General features: G+C 35.0%; 1 protein-coding gene across 1 annotated transcript in view; it reads right to left on the bottom strand.

Annotated features, from left to right (window-relative positions):
* Positions 1-3,243: 3,243 nt before the first annotated feature.
* Positions 3,244-20,773, bottom strand: part of LOC126858268 (guanine nucleotide-binding protein G(o) subunit alpha) — a 29,909-nt gene continuing 12,379 nt past the window's right edge. The window contains exons 3-9 of the mRNA XM_050608467.1: positions 20,669-20,711; positions 16,951-17,092; positions 15,558-15,718; positions 11,524-11,652; positions 10,784-10,913; positions 9,651-9,804; positions 3,244-9,568 (exon numbers count right to left, since the gene is read on the bottom strand). Coding sequence (XP_050464424.1) covers positions 9,381-9,568; positions 9,651-9,804; positions 10,784-10,913; positions 11,524-11,652; positions 15,558-15,718; positions 16,951-17,092; positions 20,669-20,711 — 947 coding nt within the window. The 3' untranslated portion in view covers positions 3,244-9,380. The remainder of the gene's footprint in view (positions 9,569-9,650; positions 9,805-10,783; positions 10,914-11,523; positions 11,653-15,557; positions 15,719-16,950; positions 17,093-20,668; positions 20,712-20,773) is intronic.

The raw sequence follows: 20,773 nt of genomic DNA, 5'->3' as shown, positions 1-20,773 counted from the left end.
GATCCAATACGTGATCCACCAACACAAATTCGTCCCGCGTATTTGTCTAATCAAATATATTGTTTCAAGATCTTGTTCTACATTATATTTATTTACAGTAATATGCTTAATTAATGCATAATCCTTTTGGCGTAAAAATCACGATGTGTAATGGTGTATTTTTTTTTTTTTTCTTGACTTTTCAAAACATTAGCATATTACTGATAATAGCCCAATATGTAAGGACAAATAAATAATCTATATTCGATATATACCTTTCCAATATTGTTAATCTTCATGCTAATAATCACTTTTCTTCTGCAACTCCGTTGCGTAAACATTTCTTTACTGAAAAGAGATAATGATAATCAAAAATGTTTGCTATAACTTGTTACTTTAGTAGATTTTGCATCAATTTTTTCATTCCGATAATTTTAAAGCAGATTGTGTTTGCATACACTTCCTTGCGCGCTTTCGAACAATGAACGAGAACAGCTCTAATTTCAATCCACGGATGATCTTGATCGACGAGCGGTTCTTCGAATAAGGAACGTGGACGATTGCTATGCTCGAATTGTCCTTCGCTTCGTTGCCATTGCGATGGGCAGTCAGGATTTCTCGATGGATGATATTGGGGAACGTATTGGAATTCCGATACGTAAGGATGAAAATGCGCGGTGGCACTTGCGGAGTGAGGGCCAATTAACGCGAACACCATCTAAGTATTTTAATCTATTATGATGACGTCAAGCAGAATAATCAAAGGATTATTAGAAGGATTTTATTTATTTATTTTGTGAATCCGCTCTATTAATAATATTAATAATTTATAACGAATTTAAAGATTACGAGAATAAAATTGTGAATCAATATCACGAAGTACCTGTAACGTTATCCAAAGGATCTTGAAAGGGCACGAATGAGCTGGTGACATGTTATTAGTTCATTTGGTGCGACATTGTTATCGCTTGTCGGGCTCATCTCATCAAATACGGAATAGTATCGGGCGCTGCGAATATTCCATCGTGAATCTTGACGCTAGGCGCATGTCATAATCGGCCAAACTCTCATTAAAAATTAAATAATCTCACAAAAAGTCTGTGTCACGAGATTCGCGTTTTCTTTCTGCGAACTTTAATGTATATTTGAATTAATCAACAAAAGTCAGGATGTAAATAGGGTTATAATTTTATTAAAATCACATGAAGTAAAACTTGATATCGATGACGAAACTGCTCATTTGACAATGCCAATCTAGATTCTCGTTTGTCTGTTAGATTTCGAAAATTATAATTTAATTTATAGCAAGAGGAAGAAATAAATACAATGCGGAAGAGAAAGAGAGATGTAGTTAATTAATAAATTATCAAATTTTATCGAATATTATGACATATATATATATATGTCACAACACGTAAAATATTTCAGTAATAAATTATCACTAACATGCGATATTGTTAATGTATGTATAATAACAAATTTGGCGGCGTAAACATTGGCGCGTTATTGTTAACGTGTTACGTTATGGTGTAATTTTTTCATACAAATCAATTTCTCGCAATATTTGGCACAAAAAGTTATAAGGGTAAGATGGCCAAAAACTGAATAGTTTACGAAATATTTCGTACTTTATTTTGATACAATTTTACATAAACTATAAAATATTTCGTAAAATATTCACCGCGTTTCCTAATTTTAAATCTTTATATCATTATTATGTAGATAAAAATCAAGATTTTTAACTCATCGAAAATTTTACTAATAGACCACATAATAAACACTACTAATAGATTACAAGCAATAACAAGTGTTTTAATTGTAGCAATTTACAATCGATAATTCTCGCAATTGTAATAAACGAAGGAATAAATAAAAAATAAGCAAATAATTTTTTTTTTTTTTTTATTATTAGTTTATTCTGACATTTTAAGATGTATGGACAATTATTATTACATAATAATTTTATATAATGAAAGGTTCTCCATGGTGGTAATTTTATATAATGAGACGTTTCACTCTTTTTTTTTTCTTTTATGTAACGCTCGCTCTTACTTCCCTATTGATCAAACCCTTCTTTATAAGACTCTCATATCATCTTTCTACGCATCATTCTTTCACAACGAAAATCAAATGATTAAACTATGAATGCATCATGAAATACGTGCGCTCTTGATTATTGATCGTCAATTAAACATTATTATCCACTTTTTTTTAGTTATCTTTATCGTTATCAGTGTGTTATAATAATTACCATTAATCATTATAATTACGATATAACGCTATAATTAATCCTCCCACTCAATTTACTGCATTTCGCTCGCTTTCAACCGTAATAACGGCAAAGAGAGCATATTTTTATATGATAGGATGCATAGCGAATAATTGTCGCAGCTGTTGTCGATACAGTAAATTTCACTTCACCTCGCATTATAGTCGTCATTACAGTGGATTTTCACCGAAAGGCCGTGTCTCTTTGAAAGGAACATTCTTGTCGTTCTTCTCAACTTTTTCCGCGAACACGGCCTTTCAGGGCGGCCTAGTCCTTTTTTCGATTTCTTCTTCTTCGCGACAAATAAAAAAAAAAAAAAATAGATAAAAAAAATAATACAAGTGGAAAAAAAAATAAGTAGATCGAATAATATTTCTGATAATAAATCAACGTGAAAATGTAGTGTTTTACGGCTCACAGTCTCTAGAGATTGGCGCGATCCATCAAACTTTCGATCAATCACGATTCATTCCCTTTTACAGTGTGTCACAGGGTGAGAAGTGCACAACTATACCCGATATATATATATATATATATATATATATATATATATATATATATATATACACATATATATATATACAGGATGTATCCAAATCTATCAAGAAATATTTTATGGGCTTCGACTTATTTGAGATTGATCTTATAGCACAAGTCAAAATTGAAGTTATTGCTCGAAAATTTTGACAATCTTTGACTTTCCGAATTTCTATTAAAATAGGCACAATTTGAAACTAATTGAAAAACAAAGGATTTTTATTCACCAAGAGAATAAAGAATTTTTATTCACGCAAAGAAAATTTTTGTATCTTTCTACAGTTTAATTTAAATTTTTAAGGAAAGATTATTATATATATGTATATTTTTTTTTTAAATTTATTTTCGACTAAAATGTTTCTTGCTAAATCTGGAACACACTGTGTGCAAATTTAAACGAGCAAACAATATTAGGTATATACGTGTACGTATGTACATGTATATACCTAACGTAGACATTTAGTTGTTACGTTTTCTTTTTTTTCTTCTTTTTTTTTGGTTCGATACGTGACTAGAAATGCTGCACACATACGCGCCATCCATCCGTCTACGCGTTCGCACACATACACACATAAAAAGTATGACTTAGCAGTAGTATAACTAATACGTATCTCTATATTTATATATGTATAATTATATATATATGTATAATTATATATATATTACTCGTCACAATAGCTTCTATCGGCTGTCTATATGATTAAGCTAATTTTACAACAATATGGCAATCATGGTGAATAATGAACAATACAGCTACGTTATCGCGAGACTACAGTCAATAACACTAATCTTAGAGACGATAATAAAAAATAAAAGAACTCGTGTCTTGGATACAGTTTCAAGCAAACTTAAGTCGCATTTTACATCACGAAACAATTCGCGCTATACACAGGCTCCTCGCATGTAAAATATTTTCAGATTCATCGTGAAAATTTGGCAAAATTATTTTACTAACAAAAAAAAATAACTTTAAACATTTTTAATGTACAAAATATCGATAAAATATTTTTTACTAAAAAAAGAATAAAATAAAAATTGCCTGACATACATGTATATGATGTAGTTTTTATAGTGTTTTTTGAAAGAAAAAATTGAAACTTTCATGTTAAAAATGTATGCGTAAAAATAATTATACACAAAAGCTGCTATTGTTTTACATCATATAGTTGCGACATTTTCACGCAAACATCCGCATTATTGCTATTGCAATAAATAAGGATAAAGCAAAAATTCCTCGTCGATTTCACTCCGAAAAAGTTATTTTTCCGCTATCCTAGATTATCACGCATTTCAAATCCTTTCTTATCAACAAGAGCTCGATTTATCTCGCGCAAAACCTTTGCTCTCGCGACATGATCGTGACATTCTTAAATGCCTTTCTTGTTCATCACGAATCACAAATTGATATGAAAACGACATGGATCATTGCGCGCAATCGCTATATCACTATTAACACATTAAGCAGTCGTAGAATGTATCTGAAATAAAGACAATTCAAAATAACATCGCAGCAGATTAAAATAATCCGCTATATATACATTTCCTTTCTATAAAAATAAAATAAAATAAAAATAGAAGGGACAAAAAAAAATAAAATAAAGACAATAAAAATCTCGTATAAACTAAATCTTTGAGCCCATGTTATCGTTGCAAATAATACAATAATCTAGAAGATATCATAATTTTTCAGACGCATTTTTCGTACATCTTTTTTAGACTTTATTATTGTTTGAAATACTTCATACTTAATAAATGTGATTGTAAAAAGAAAGACTCAATCTTCGAATGCTAAAGCATAAACTAGGCCACCCTGGTGAGATTATCCGAAATATCGGATCATCGCGCTCGATCCGATGCTGGGACCCGTTGTGATTGCTTGTGAGACGAATGTGAGGTGACGTCGAAAACGAAATGAAGTGTGTGTCGCGAAATGTGCTGCGAAGGGAGAGGAGCTCGCTTACACATGTGCGTGCCGTGAGAAACAACGGAGCAAGAGACGCAGAAGAGGAAACGGTCGTGAACCTGATCTGTGAGCGATACGTCTTATGATACGCACGACATGCAGTCATACGCGGCGAGGCGGCTCAACGTCTCGGATGTATATATGTATATATATATATATATATATATATATATATATATATATATTATATATGTATGTATAATAGTATATACTATATCGTTTTAATATAATATTACATACATATATATGAACTCGAAATGTATCCACCTCTTATCATAATGATTGCTCGCATATCTTTCGATTTCGCCTTCAAACTTGTACGATTATCGTCCAGCCCAACTCATTTCTTGCCGACCTTAAAACATTTTACTAATTTTTATCAATCTTATCGATTTCTCACCTATCGCTAAATACCTGTCGCTATCATTGCCGGATCTCTTACATCGCAATGATGTTTCAAAATCACAATTAAGACAATTAAGTCAAGCTGATTTCTTGTATTTACGACGGTCTCCTATAACGATCTCGCAACCAGTTCCGCCCGATGCCGACCGTTTCGCCTCCTTCGCAAGTTTCTCGCCTCTTATTTGGGAATTATGCGTCCCACACGTGTACACAGAAACATCATCGCTTACATCGCTTTTCTTAATGCTGAATCATTTATAAGCTAGTAACGCAGTAAATCGGTAGACTCTCACAAATATATTCTCGCGTATCACCCCATCCATTCGCACCTTAGCGCTTTTAAAATAACACATATTATCCTCAGCGTCTCGCGCGCTTCATATCTATGAACATTACATAATTAAATTTTTACGCTTGCGTGTTTAATCCCAATCCTCTCTTTTCCAAATCCTCTGAATCTTCTCATCTTCATCATCTCGTAAGACATTTCACCGTGTCGCCGACAATGATTAACTTAAGAGCCGAGAGATAATGATCTCCGATGTAATAGCAACTTAACGATCGAATGTTGCATCGCATCATCGCTAAAAACGTACGGTCTGCCGCTAATTACAATTTTGCACGAAACAGATGCGGAGAAAAATCAAGCAGCACCGTAAATTCTTGAAGTTTCAACGAATTTGCGTAAAATAAAGAATTTCTCAGGTATTGTTTTGCTTCTTGATTTTGCTCCGCGTATCGGTTTCGCGCAATCGCGGCGGTACGATAATAAGTTGTGCGCGAAAAAATCGAAGATTCGACCGATATCACGACCAACGTCGATCGCTTCTTTGTGAATGATAGAGATCCGCCAAATATTCTCGTGTCTGTGTCTATAATTAATTTCCTTTAAATAGTCAATAGTTCAACTTATTAAAGTGATATTAATACGATAATTTAAAGCTGGTTTAATGGCAGAGAAAAAAAAAGATTGAAAAAGCCAATGTCTGATCGGATCCTCGTATCGCGCGACAACAAAGATATCAATCTCGTCGTATTTTATCGCTCTTTTTTCTCTTTCTCTCTCTCTCTTTCTCTCTTGACAAAAAGCGCAGCTTAACGGCTCCGCTCGATACTCTATAACGTTAGCTAGACTAAAAGTTAAGTCATGCGCATTGGCACGCGCTATTTGGTACGTTTCATTTTGAGACTTCTTACATAGTTCCTCTTTTTGGTTTCTGTATAAATACTTTATCCCTAAAGTCGCGATTAGCTCATCAACCCTTCTGATCATTCAGCCCTGCTGGTGACGCCTCGATGCCATCGATTATTCGCGGATAACGGGTGCTGATAAAGCGTCAATTGTCGACACTCACGCTCGTTCGATACTTAGAGATTAAATTTGTGTTTCAAGATTACCATGTAACATATAAATAGTCATCATTGCCGATCGACGCTTGCTTCAAAAGTATCGATACTTTGTCGCGTTAATACCAATTATGATCTAACTAATAGTACGAAATACTCGATACTTTTGAAGAAAATCTATACCCCCAAGTCCAAAAGAAGTCCAGAAATGTCCAGATATTAAAAACATGTATCGTTCGACTATCTTTTAAGATTACATCCTTCTTCAAGTATCGAACGAGTACCAATATCTATATTTATGCCCGATATTTTCGAGCGTCTCGCTTCAAAAATGATCCTTGCTCCATCCTTGGTATATCGCGTACAAGCGTACAAGTCATATGTTCTCATCCATCCTTTCATCGGATGATCTATCGTCGCCTTTCCTCTTCCAAGGACATGATTATCCCCGAAGACAGAGTGACAGTCAGACGACAAAACGGAATCGCGATTTCAAGACGATGCAACGGACACGATCACGCGAAAGGAAATGGACTGGTCAATTTCATCGAAAAGATGAAACGCGCGAGGAAAGTCGCGATGATTACCCAGACAGGGACTTTAGAGACGAAGAAGCGTCGACTCGCTGACAAGACTAGACATAGACATAGAAGCACAGTCTTACAGGCTCAAGTTGGGATCGCGAATTGGACAATAAATTCTATATTTTCTTGTCTCGTGTTCGAAAGTCGTGTTCTATCTCATGCTATTCCGCTTCTGTCTTCTATCGCGTCTCATGTTATCCACACAATTTTTCTAATGGATCTAATGTGCGCGTCTATTCTTCTACACGCGCCTGTCACCGTTACTTTTACACTTTTTATTTTTTCATTCCGACGCGAAAGCTAATCGTCAGGAGAGACGCGCGTCTCGTGGCATTCTAATGATGCGGCGTGACGATGCGTCACCGGCCGTTTCTCTTGCTCGTATCCCCCCCCCCCACCCCCTTCAACACAACAACTCTCGTGTAATAAAATATAGCTTATGCGAGATAGCCGAGTACAGTACGATTGTGCGCAACGAGATTCACGCTCGTTCCGGAACACGTTACATACGTGCTGGTTACGCGCACCTAAATATGAGGTCCCATGTGCATGCTCTCGTACACTTCCCCCGTCCTCTCATCCATCTACACCTTTCCTGCCTCCCTCCCCCATATATTGAACTTAATCAGCGGTATTGTCGATACACCCCATAGAAAAAACGAAAAGGAAGAAAAAGAAGCACTTAGAAAAATACACTCTTAGGATTCCCGCTATAGCATTTGTTTCGCATATTGCGCAGGATGTCCCAAAAATTGTACACGCTCATGCATACACGCTCATGTGTCTTTTCTGCTTGAACGTATGGCGCGTAGAACGATGAAATCTTGAATCACTATCAGTAATGTCGATAAAAACGTCAAATATCTCGTAAGAAAGCTCGCTATTCTGTAAAAGTTTCTTTACTATCTGCAATATATTCCGTGCACGCGCCAATAAGATTCTGCAAATTGTTTTATAGAAATTTGACACAATTTTTCATTTCTTTCTAATATTTCTATCAGAATAAATTTTGCAAAGCGAACGTTGATTCAAAGATTTCTCAGATCGACATATATTCTGTATATTCGTGTACATATGTGATGATAAAAGTATTGTGACATTCACAGTGACGACCATTAATGAAGGAATAAATTTTTACGCTGCAAAATAATTATGTATGTGCGTATAGATCGATATCTGTTGCTATAATCAGATCCGGTGCCTAGGAATATCCCATGTGCGTGATCATTACATTAACTGTACAGCAATTACGCGGTATAGAAATGGCATAAAGTAAAAAGAAAATAAAGCATATCTAACGTTATGTTAAGAGAAGTAATTAAATGAGCTTGGAAACTTCACAGTATCAATACATTAACACTCTTGCGTTACAAAATGCGCCCTTTTTCAATTGCTCTCTCTCTCTCTCTACTTATCAAAATGCAAATCTGGAAAAGATTCTCGGGAGATCCGTCCAATCGCGAATGTGCGGATTTGCCATTCAATAAAAAGAGACGTAAGAGAATATATAAATGTGTGTGTATATATAAACAAAATTTTGAGAATGTGCTTAATAATCTGTGTGCGAAAGTTGTGCATAAAGGTTTCGACTCGTGTGCGTGACGCACGCATGACTTTCTCTTTCTTTTTTTTCTTTTTGCGTCATGGAATGCTCGAGCGTTTCTCGCGAAACGAGAACGAAGCCAAAGATCGCGGTATAAAAATGCTCAATCCTCGACAATCTCGATATTCACGAGAGGACATGATAATATTTCATTCGCGACTATGGATCTCTATTTTCGTACAGGATCCTCGCGTTTTCATCGTCATTAGTGCAAACTGCGACACATTTCCATTTGCCATGGAGAGAAAACGGGTTGTGGAAACGCGAGCGCTTAATTAAAATTCCCTTAGTAGACATTGCCAACGAATCCGCCCTCAATCGCTTCGGTCTCGTTTCCTGTGAAAACAACATCTAACTCGTTCGAACAATGGCTCATTCTTAAACCACGCGCTTCCTCCGTAATCGATCGTTCTTTCACGCAGCCGAGGAGTGTGCCATTTCTTCGACATCACGAATGATTGAACGATGTCGGCTTCTCGGATTCGTTAGTATAAGATCAGATAAACTAAATGCGTTCCGCTACGATCTGCTCAGCGTTAATAACGAAAAGGATCGTCTCTCTTTCTCTTTCTTCCTCGAGCCGGAATGGAATCGAAACAAGCTTCGAACCTGCTGAAATATATCGTCCGGCCAGCCGTGTCGTAGTAACGTTTTCCTCCTCCATTTGCGCTTAACGTAGAATACAGAATTAGCCTAATAGAGACCGCAACCGCGCAGATTATTAGCGATAATGACGTCTGTGACTGCGTCGAACACAAATTGAATGTTGTTCGTGTCGGTGGCACAGGTCATATGGCAGTAGATCTCCTTCGTGGTCGATTTGTTCTTTGCTTCAAACTGCGCCTGGATATATGCAGCCGCTTCGCCGTACTCTTGCGCACCTGTGCACAAGCATTCGAAATATTTGTTAGTTATCTTAGAGCAAGAAAAATGAAAATAATAGCGCGCATAAAATGCACTTACCAGCGTATTCAGGAAAACAGATTGTAAGAGGAGACTTGCGGATTTTCTCTTCGAAAAGATCCTTCTTATTTAGGAAGAGAATAATCGAGGTGTCGGTAAACCATTTGTTGTTACAGATCGAGTCGAACAACTTTAAACTCTCTTGCATTCGGTTCTGTAAAATGTCAGAAGGATATCGTATGATTTTGTTCGTTTACACATGGATAGATATTTATACGAGCCGATATTTCTATGGATAAACTTTTATAAAGCTCACCCCTCTTTTTTTGCAAAGTACAATAATCGATTAAGCGCAAAAGGATTAATCACGATTCATTTACATAACCATATCGTTATAAATAATGTACGTATAATTCAAGCCGACGAGAGATTTACAAGATCCACTTTAAATATAATATTGTATTTAAAGCGATCCCCTTATTAATGGCGAACGTGTTTCACTCCGTATAACATGATGTATATACATAGATTCGTGATGGACCGGCGATACAGGTCATGACGAGAGACAGGCACCGTAATGACAATCAACATTGGTGAGATGATAACGCGCGTGTGTCACTATGCACGCAAACGGAGAGTTCAATGGAATCTTCCCACGTGCAGCGACCTCGGCAATTGATCCCTTGATTCTTCGGAGCTTCAGTTTACGCGTACTCTCCGTCACGTTCCTAATTTTGGGCTTGATATTCTTCTGACGAATCGTACATTCAACCCGGTATCAACCATGCCTAAGATTATCTCGCTCAATATAATTGCATGAGTGCGCACATTTGAGCATGAGAAGAAAGAAACTGTTGATTTCTATCATTTCTCGTCGATTAAAAATATTAAATTTTTATTTAAGTACTTAAATAACTGTGTATTTTAAAATGTGATATATGTATATTGATTATAATACGAAAATCGCAATAATTTCTACATATTTTAATATTATGGATTTTTTATAAAAACAAATTTATTATATTTTTATTAATATATTTTAATACGGCGCGCGTAAAAAGTTTTAATAAGAATATTAAACATTATTATGATAATATATTTATAATAATGTATAATCGCTTTAAGATTATGAAAACAAATCGTAATGAGTTTTGCGATAACGAAAGGACCATTTAAGGACATTTCGTACTTACCGTCGTTTCATCCTCGTGCAAAACCTGATCATATTCGGACATCGCCACGCAAAAAATAATAGCAGTCACATCCTCGAAGCAATGTATCCATTTCTTACGCTCGCTCCTCTGACCACCAACGTCAAATAATCTAACAAAAAAAAAAAACAAGCATGAAAATAATCACACAATTTCTTTCTCTTATTATTACTTTATTTTCCATAATCTCGATAAACGAAACGTCAATATTTATATCTAAAATCGTATCAAACTTTTTATTACTGTTCCAAGTGTACAATGTCGCATCTTTTAATTAGCTTTTAATCGGCATTTAATTTCCTCAAGAGAGATCAAGTGGCTGATTTAATGGAGATCGTAATGTTATCTCGACACGCGCGATTTTCAACAGCCAACGACGCTAATTTCGAGTCTCTTCGACAAATCGAAATAGAAATATAGCAGAGTCAACGCTCGACGAAATGAGCACTCGAATTTTCACAGTGAATGACTCATTCTACGGCGACCATTCATAACAAGATAGCCGTCTCGCGTCTCCGAAATGCCGCGCTCGCCCACGATTACAGAAATGAGTCAACACATAATGAAGTAAGAGCGATTGATATCATTGGTTTATTGCGCCATCGGGCGCAAGACGATTTTATTATATGAAATCTATATATCTAATATATATCCTACTTTATTTATTTTAATATTTAATAATTTCTCTCCATTTAATTTTACGTAACTTAAATACAACTTACTTGAAGTTGAGATTTTTGAAGGAGAAGTGAACCTCCACGATCCCCGTCGTTTTCACTCGGGTCCTGAGAATATCCTGTTCCGTTGGTTGGTATTCCCTGGCTCCTAATCGATCCAAGTCATCCAGGAAGCTATGAGTAACGATCAATTCGTGAAAATGTGACTGTATCGTATTACAGGATGTTATTCTATTATACGTTAACAACACCATCAAATATTTTTTGACACGTCCAAAGTATTTTGACAATTAATATTGATGAATTCATTATTTTGGGCATTTCATTTTGAGTATCTCCAATATTAATTTCATAAAATGCCAACTAATTCCGATTTTTTTCATTCCCATAAGTGCGAGTCTTTCTTACAGGCACATCTTTTATCGTTATAACGACAATAAATTCTCGACCGAGTAGCAAAATTAATTAATGGCAATAGATCTACTCATAGAATAAATCCAGATTCGATCCCAAATGGGGGTGGGGGTGTTAGCTTGACAAAGATGGGAGCTAGGGCGCGGTTTGCAACAAGTAGCGGGCGGATATAATAAATGGTGTTACTGTAATCGAGTCTTCGTAAACTACCGTGCGAACTAGCTGCTGCGACGAAACATTTTTACACCAGTACAAACGCTTTAGAAGTTTCTCGCCAATTGTCAAAATCGGCGCAATATTTGTAACTCAACGCCCGCCGAAAAAAAAAGAAAAAAATGGAAACTAAGTCCAATTATTTTTTTTAAACATATTATTTTAATATACAAATGATACAGATACCACAGTAGCAATTTATAAATAAATAATAAAATCAAAATTTATGAAATAATTTGTAAAAGTCATGTTAGTTTTATTTTAGCAAGTTATATAGTAGATAGAATAGTGGCTTAAATATATTTCTCGATATTGAATATGCAATGTTAAGGGTTTGAGTTTAAAATATTGAATGCCTAGTGTCAAATGATGAATATTCAATGATGAGAGCATTGAGTGCTAAGAATAATAAAAATTATTTTTCAAAACGAGGAGAAATATCAGGTAACGATGATTCAACAATCGCCAAATTTCCGTATAATTTCCAAGAAAGAGAAGTGGAAGTAAGAGGTTAAAAAACCATGAGAAAGTACCACGCAAGCGCCATCTTTCTAGGCCACTGCTCACGGCGTTTAGGGGTTGCAAGGTGAGAAACGTCATTCCTTTTGGCGTAATGAAAAAAAGAATGAGATAAAAAGAGAAACAGTCGGGAGTTGATAATAAAGAGGACAAATAAATGCGTTTCTTACAAGGAAAAAAAAACGGAAAGAAAAATGCAAAAAGTATAGCAAAAAAAAAATATGAGAGAATAAGAAATGATTCGATGGAATGAAAGAGTATGGAACACGAAGAAGCGAGAGAAAGAGAGAGAGAGAGAGAGAGAGAATACGCAGGAAATAGAAAGATAGATTGAATTGTAGAGAGAGAAAGTATCGAGCCGCCATGACAGATCTGGCAATTTAGGGCATGCCAAACTCGAGGCGAACAAGAAAGTTCAGATAATATCTTCCTGCAGAGGGAAAGAGCTTAGATTTTTCCGACAAGAGAAAAAGCGAAGATGAAAAAAGAGAGAGAAACGAATAAATCGGGGAGAAAATAGAAGAGAGGTTGTATGCCGGAACCCGGTCGGCCATCTTGGCCGCGTGCCACGTGACACGGGCGTGGCGTGACGTCATCGGCGATCAATAATGACGAGGAGCGAGGGAGAGGGAGAGAACTTCGAAGAAAGAGATAAAGAGAAAGAGAGAGAGAGAATATATTCGTATTTCTCATACATTTCAACCATCAGCTCGCCACCACCGTATCATCCCCCCCTCCCTCATCCGGTTCCCCCCTTTCGAACAACCCGATCTTCCGCCAAACCTGTCGCATCCCCCAGACGCCCACCCTTCGCGATTTCTTCCTCGGGAAATTCGCGTTATCCTCTTCCGGCCTCCTCGCGAAATGAAGTCTTACAAGTACCTTTCCTAGAGTATGCACTCTACACAAAGTTCTTGGGGGTTGTTCATGCACGATCGTCCCCCTTTACGGAGTATTCCTTTTTCTTTTTTTACTTCAAAAGATTCACAGTCTCAGCGTATTAATGATATATTCTTTGATCAACCTGCGATTGAGTTTTTCCTGACTAAATTATCAAGATATCAGGGTGGCTTAAAAATTATATGCAATTGGAAAAGATTAAGAGGGGACATCTCCCTTCTCGCAGACTTTTCTAAATTTCAAAAGTTTATAATTTCATATCACTGTACACTTTTTTGTATATTTCAACTCGAAATATTTGCAATATTAAGTCAAGATTTCTTCTAAAATTAATTATAATGCAATATGCAAAACTGTCAAACGGAGTAAATTGCGGTTTTGCCGTGAAATTCATAAAAGTAACCGTTTATTTGAGCAAATTTTGATCTATTAATATTAGTGAGGCCATTTCTGTCTTATATGTACAGATACCCCGTAGGTGGTATAGTTAGGCGTATGTTGCCCCGGTTATAAACATATTTCTAAACACACTTCTGGTTGATCTAAATGCATGTGACGTAAATAATTAATATATTTATCGAAAAATGAACTTGCTATTTTTTTCTCACTTCGCGACTTCGATTGTAATGTCATCGTTTTTATCGAAAAGACAACGGTTTTTTCGTTACACACGATTATTAGCGCGGCTACATGTCTCCACCCCCGATGAATGATATATTAAGTGATGGCGGGGAGTGTATGCGTGTACTTGCAATAAGTATACGCGATAAAACGGTATCGTGCACAACCCCGGTGCGAAACCGCAGTGCGGTTCATTAAAACGAAAGGACGGCGCCAGAAACGGCATGAGTCCACGAAGCGTTGGAAAAAAAAAAAAAACTTTCAGCCGCTTTCATATATCGTAGCTATTGCATGCCAGACGGCAAACACATATGTGAAATCTACCGCTAATATCAGCGACGCGATAGTAACTACACGACGTCACATATATGTATATCGGGAAAATTGCGCGCGATTAAATCTTTCGTGATCGATCTATTTGTATAATGTTTCCATTTCTTTTTATGTTCAGCAAGAAAATTTATACTGGAAGAAGGTGCTTATGATTCCAGAAATTTATTTCATTTTACAGATGATCATTATTAAATGCAAAAATTATTTTAAAAATTTTAACTTTCAAGTAATTAAATTTAAAATGCAGAATTTAGTATTCGTGGAAAAAAAAAAATCTGTAGCACCACAGAAAAATACTACTGATACGAAAAAATATAGATGGAAAGTTTATGATTGTATTTGCTCTGACAATGTCAGAAAAAATTTTCTTTTTTTTTTTTTAATCGTTATTTATGATCAATTCGCCGTCATTCGACTTTATCAAAGTAGACAGAAAATCATCATTATAATCGGTTCAGGGTATTTCGTAAAAAAAAAAAAAAAGTATGCTTAATGTTAATGTGAAGATGACTGATGAAAGTATTGGAAAACGGTACTATACCTCGTGATACAAGCGCTACTACAAAATCAATATCCAGCAAAGGGGCAGCGCGGAAATATGCCTGCGAAACACACTGAGAGAAAGAAAGAGAGAAGGGACGACAAAAGTCTCGTGTTCAGGACGAGGTTTGCTCCTTCTACCTCCGTCCTTTCGAGCACGCGAATTCTCAAGAGTAAAATTCAAGTTCTGAATACCTTCTCTGTGACGCGTGACAAAGCAAGGGGCAGACTAGTGCCGATGCAAAATTTACCAACTCAAAATTAGTTTCCCGTGAAATTCTTGCAAATTTATTATTTAAACTTCATTATTTTACCTCAAAATAATTTCCGATTTAAATAACATTTTTAAGCTATCCTACGTTAACTTGTAAATTCAATCAAATTTAAATAAAGTCTGTTACAAGTTGTCTTGGGTGTTGCAAAAAAGATTAAAAGATTAAAATAATTAAAGATTAAAAATGGCTTTTCGTGCTGTCTTTACAATATTGAAAATTTTTGACATTTACATATCCTTCGATAGAGTAATCGTTTTCACTTACTATTTCGCGGAATCGTTCAACTGATACTCGTTGCTCCTGCCAAAGCACTCCTGTACTCCATTGTCGGACCACAGCCTCTTCATAGCTGCCAATAATTCTTCACTAAAAGGTTCCGTGTCTTCCATTCTTTGAATTACGTCAAACACCATTTTTGCGTCCGTCTGTAAGCACGAAACAACAAAAAAATTTAAATTTTTACATCTTCGAAAAAACACTCCTATAATGTTGAATCATAAAATTTGCTTTATCTCAGGCTTCGACAGTTGCCAATAATTCTACGCGTACCGAATAATAAGAATATATCGTAAAATGATATGATACATTAAATGTTTTAGCACTTTCTATGCTTGAATATTAATAATTATAATCTCAATTTCTAATTACTTGACAGAAATAATAATTTCAGTCGAATTATTTTCCTGTGAAATAACGTTGATGTTAAATGTCAAGTTAAATCTCTGACATAAATTCAATATTGGATGTTTTATATATGATCAACATCCCTGATGTACATATATTTTTTAGTTATAATAAATAACATTTATACTGATTCTCTTTTCGCGCATTGTCTTTTCGTGTATATACATGATTATTATATAATTTATAATATTATACGTTATGCAATGACACACGCGCATGTGTATAAAGAGTGCTGTGTATTAAGGAGAGGTAGTCAATAATTATTCCGGCGATCTTGAAGGCAAGCATTAGGGCAAGTCGGATCGCTTTAGACAGCTAATCGACCAGGCAACATGTCGTGATTCACCATTAAATGCTTCATTCATTAGATAACTGTCGGCGTTCAGTGAACTATCGTTCTAGATGTCATGTCATACCTCTCGCGCATTAAAATAATCAACATGCAATATTTAAATAATATACGAGATGTACGCGATTGATATGTTTGTTACTGAACATATTTCCATAATTTTATAATTGACATTTCATTTAAATGATGTACACGTGGATGTATTGTATGCACAAGCAATATAAGATTCTCGCGCTCAAATAAAATTACATCAAAAAATTAAATTAAATGAATGATAAATTTTCTATCGCATGCATGATATTTTTCCAAATTAAAAAAATTTGTGAAATTAATAAGAAAATTCTTGAGCAAATTAAAAAACTATGCGTGCCGTTTACTAAAATATTATCTTGTAACTTATAAAACAAGCAAAAATATTTGATTTCTATTTTGATTGATATTCGCCAATTGTCAAAATTCAATAAAACATGATTGTCAAAAAAGTTATGAAATAACTCTGAATATGCATAATACCACATACATGCGCATTATAATTTAGAATTTATACCCCAACACCGTAGCTCTTTTTCAATAACAAGTCGCTATTTTTTTAAAGTGTTAAGAATATACATAAATATACATTACCTCTCGCTCGTTGGTTGAAAAACTGATGCCCAGATTAGGCATTGCTCTGAGAATAGCGACTAGAGATTGTATCGTGTTACTGTATACGACGGGTCTGTACTGCTTAAAGTCTTCCGGCGTGAAACCGCTCTCGTGGATAATTCTGAAAGCAGAATCGGACTCGCTTTAGCACGTAAAACATCAAACGAACAAAATAATTTTTTTTTTTTATGAATATTGAAACAGAGAGTGAGAAAGTTTAACAGAACACACACGGGGGAGAGGGAGGTGCATTTATTCTAAAAATATAAAATATCGCGCACTTTTTTCAGAAATAATTTTCTGAAGAAATAAAATATATGTGCCGAATATCGTTGATACTTGTATTAATAGATATTAAAGCAGTAAAAAAAAATATGTACAAATATTCCATTTAATTAAATCTCTCTCTCTCTCTCTCTCTCTCTCTCTCTCTCTCTCTCTCTCTCTCTCGTAAATAGTTTGCGCAGTTTACTATAATATATGCATGTCACGTACGCAGCTGCTCGAATTAATGTATATCACGTAATGCATGTGTAAATGTATTACGATGCACGCTACATATATTAATGTGACTTACATGAGTGTCCATACATATCGTAACAATATTCAGAGTCAATATACATGAGTTAGAGTCGACGGAATTATATATACAAAAAAAAAAAAAATACGCAGAACAATATTATACTATATAAATTTTCATGTCAGTTAGATATATTTTTTATACATAATCTCTTTCTCTCTTTTTCATCTTGCAAATACTTTCAACAGAATTTTTAGAAAAACATTAATCACATAGCACATCTTTTAAATCCTATTATATGCAATATATGTATCTATATTCGAAAAGATTTTCAAAAATATAACGAAACATTAATTCATTACAAGCACTTATCTCAACAATCTTTCACTGGTAGCTTTCTTTATCTTATGTATATTTCAAAATATAGACTCAAAATATTTAAAATCTTTATATAATAACTTTTACACATATCATGCATAACGTATCTATTTTTTACTTTAACGTACAAAAAAGATAAAAGTACAATTCGAATGCCTTAACTCGTAAATATTAATTATAATTAAGATTTGTAATATAACGCTCCTCCTTTCGTCAAGGCAATCGTATATAAAACAACAGTTAATGGCACATTAATCCAAACAAAGAATATTATATTGCCTATTAACGTTAATAAATGACATAGAAACATGCAGTGGCGTCCCTCTTCCTTCACTATTTCGAGAGTAACGATGATATAAAGAGCACTACGTACACACGCACATATCATCTGATTTATGGTTACTTGCACGCGAAGGAAAAGCGGATATAAGGGTGTGCGTAAATTCACGAGCTTCGCTCGTACTTCAGTCTCAGATACCCACTGTTTACTGCATTATGTACATCAATAAATTATGCAGCCAGAATCTACAAGAAACATAGTACAGACGAGAGTTGTACATATAAGGATCCTTATTCCGAAAATATTATGAAAACGCAGGGCAGATTAAGAGAGCATGTATTAAGAGCACTGTATTAATATTTAAGTAAAAAAAAATTATAATCCCGATATCCATTTTTTTTTTCTACAATATAATTAATATCTATTATAAAAATATAAAGAAAATTGCAAAGCTTCCGTCCGTGAGAAATTTCTGTCACTTTTTTTATCCCATACGCCAACTCCACAAACCGTGAAATTTAATCGAAGCTAAAGCATCAAAGATACAGAAAATCAAAACCGTAATAAAAATACGGATGTTCTCGAAATATAACGAGCATCCCTTTTCGCGATCGGCAGCTTTCCTTCCGTCAAGAGAACCTGCACAGCGGTTGTCTTTGTTCGTGGGACCCCTTGAACGGGGCCCATTCATAGTGCAGGACACAGGAAGAGAGAGAGAGAGAGAGAGAGAGAGAGAGAGACTCATCTCATCGGAGGAAATATGTTAATTTAAACGAGAGAGTGCACGCCGTGATACCAACATCTCAAACAAGCGCGCGTATCACGAAACAGCTGCTGTTCTCAAACACATGCAAGGCGTATCGCAATACCGCCAGAGTATCGATCTCGCTGAGGCGAGGCAACAGTTTGCCTCGAAATAATGCCGATGCACAAACGCGAAAAGATTAATCTGTTTGCACGTGCGAGAGATGGACACGCGCTATTATCCGCTATTCTGCTTACTCTTGCGCCGCGATGACAATAATTCACGAGAAAATTGTGTGCACGACGTGAAAAGTTTCTTTGAATATAATTCCAAAGATTTATTTCTAATCGGAAGATTTTAATCAAAAGATTCTAACAGCACATTTGTAGAATGTAATGGGAAAGGAGGGAGGGAGGACGCGGAGAGGGGGAGGGTAACGAATAAACGTGCCGAGTCTGCATGTTATGAAATAAATTTCCATTTTCATTTGTTAATCTCACACTTTTCCTATTAGAAGTTTCGGAAAGTTATATTGTTCGAGAACAGTTACACATATACATACACGTAGCACACAGTTTAATTGGGAATTCTGATTGGATATTGGGATAACTTGAATCGTGTGTCACCATTTAGCAGAATGACGAATAGAGGAGGAATTGTGAATGAAGAATGTCTATAAAAGTATAATAAAATATAATTTAAGCGATTTAATATTCAAGCTACAAACAGACACACATATGATTCACAAACCATTTAACTTCTAGAAAGCAAATCAAATTATGTCTGATTAAAGATCTGTTTCATTTTCGTATTATCAACACGTATTATTTATATATATATATATATATATAAATTATCTTCCATTCTTGAATAAATCTCTCATTACAAAACGCGACTAAATTCGGTTATCGTAATTCATACAAATAAAACTAAATTGAAATTAAATTGCTAATAAAGCAAATATAAATAATATTTAATTTATATATTTATATAAAGGATGTAAAAGCATATTTTTTAATTCAATACGAGAAAGTACAAATTAAGCAATGAAAGACATATGTCGGAAGAAAGAATTGTTGAAAATTAAGATAATCACTGATACTTTAAAATATGAAAATGTGGCAGTCTAGCCGAGGATCAAGAAAGAAAGAAAGAAAGAAAGAAAGAAAGAAAAAAAAAAAAAAGCGTGAGAAAGTATTTCATACATAATCAGTCTGCAACTAACTGATGAGTGTTCGCAAATTAGCATTTCCGTGACGTCGCGAAACATCAAAGGATGCTAGCCTTGTTCGACACTGCATTGTACTATTGTATCCACGGTCTATTCTTGTCGTCTTCTTTTCACCGTTTCATTTTCCAAACGGAAGAGCCGTTAAATTGTCGGTTAAGAAGCCCGTGACGTAAAATTCGCCTAATTACGAGCCAAATACGTGAGAATCATCCTCAACGCAACTCTAATTCCGAATAATTTTTGATCCGTATTTTTCGTAAATTTTTTTTTTTTTTTTATAAATACCAAAATGTTTAAACTTTATTTTAATCAAAGTGAAATTTAGTTTAAAAATTTGAAAACGGCAAAATGTAATTGTTGCATAATCAACTGTTAAGACTAATTATTTTAATTAAATGGCAATCGAGAGCACAGCTGATACATGCATACGGAACAAACAACAGACACGAATGTAATCTCGTTTCAATAATAGAACTCCTCCCTTTTAAATGATAAGTAGTGTGCATGTAGTACATACAAAACACTAAAGCGATTATTACTTACTTCATTTGCTTCACGATAGTACTCTTGCCGGACTCGCCCGCTCCTGAAAAACAGAAAGAGGAGCGTTAATTGAAGGCGGTCAATCTCGCGATTACGTATCACCGA

This window comes from Cataglyphis hispanica, chromosome 24 (genome assembly GCF_021464435.1).
Source record: "Cataglyphis hispanica isolate Lineage 1 chromosome 24, ULB_Chis1_1.0, whole genome shotgun sequence".
Lineage (NCBI taxonomy): Eukaryota > Metazoa > Arthropoda > Insecta > Hymenoptera > Formicidae > Cataglyphis > Cataglyphis hispanica.
The sequence above is the reverse complement of the archived record's forward strand: the minus strand, read 5'-3'. Positions and strand labels throughout refer to the sequence as shown.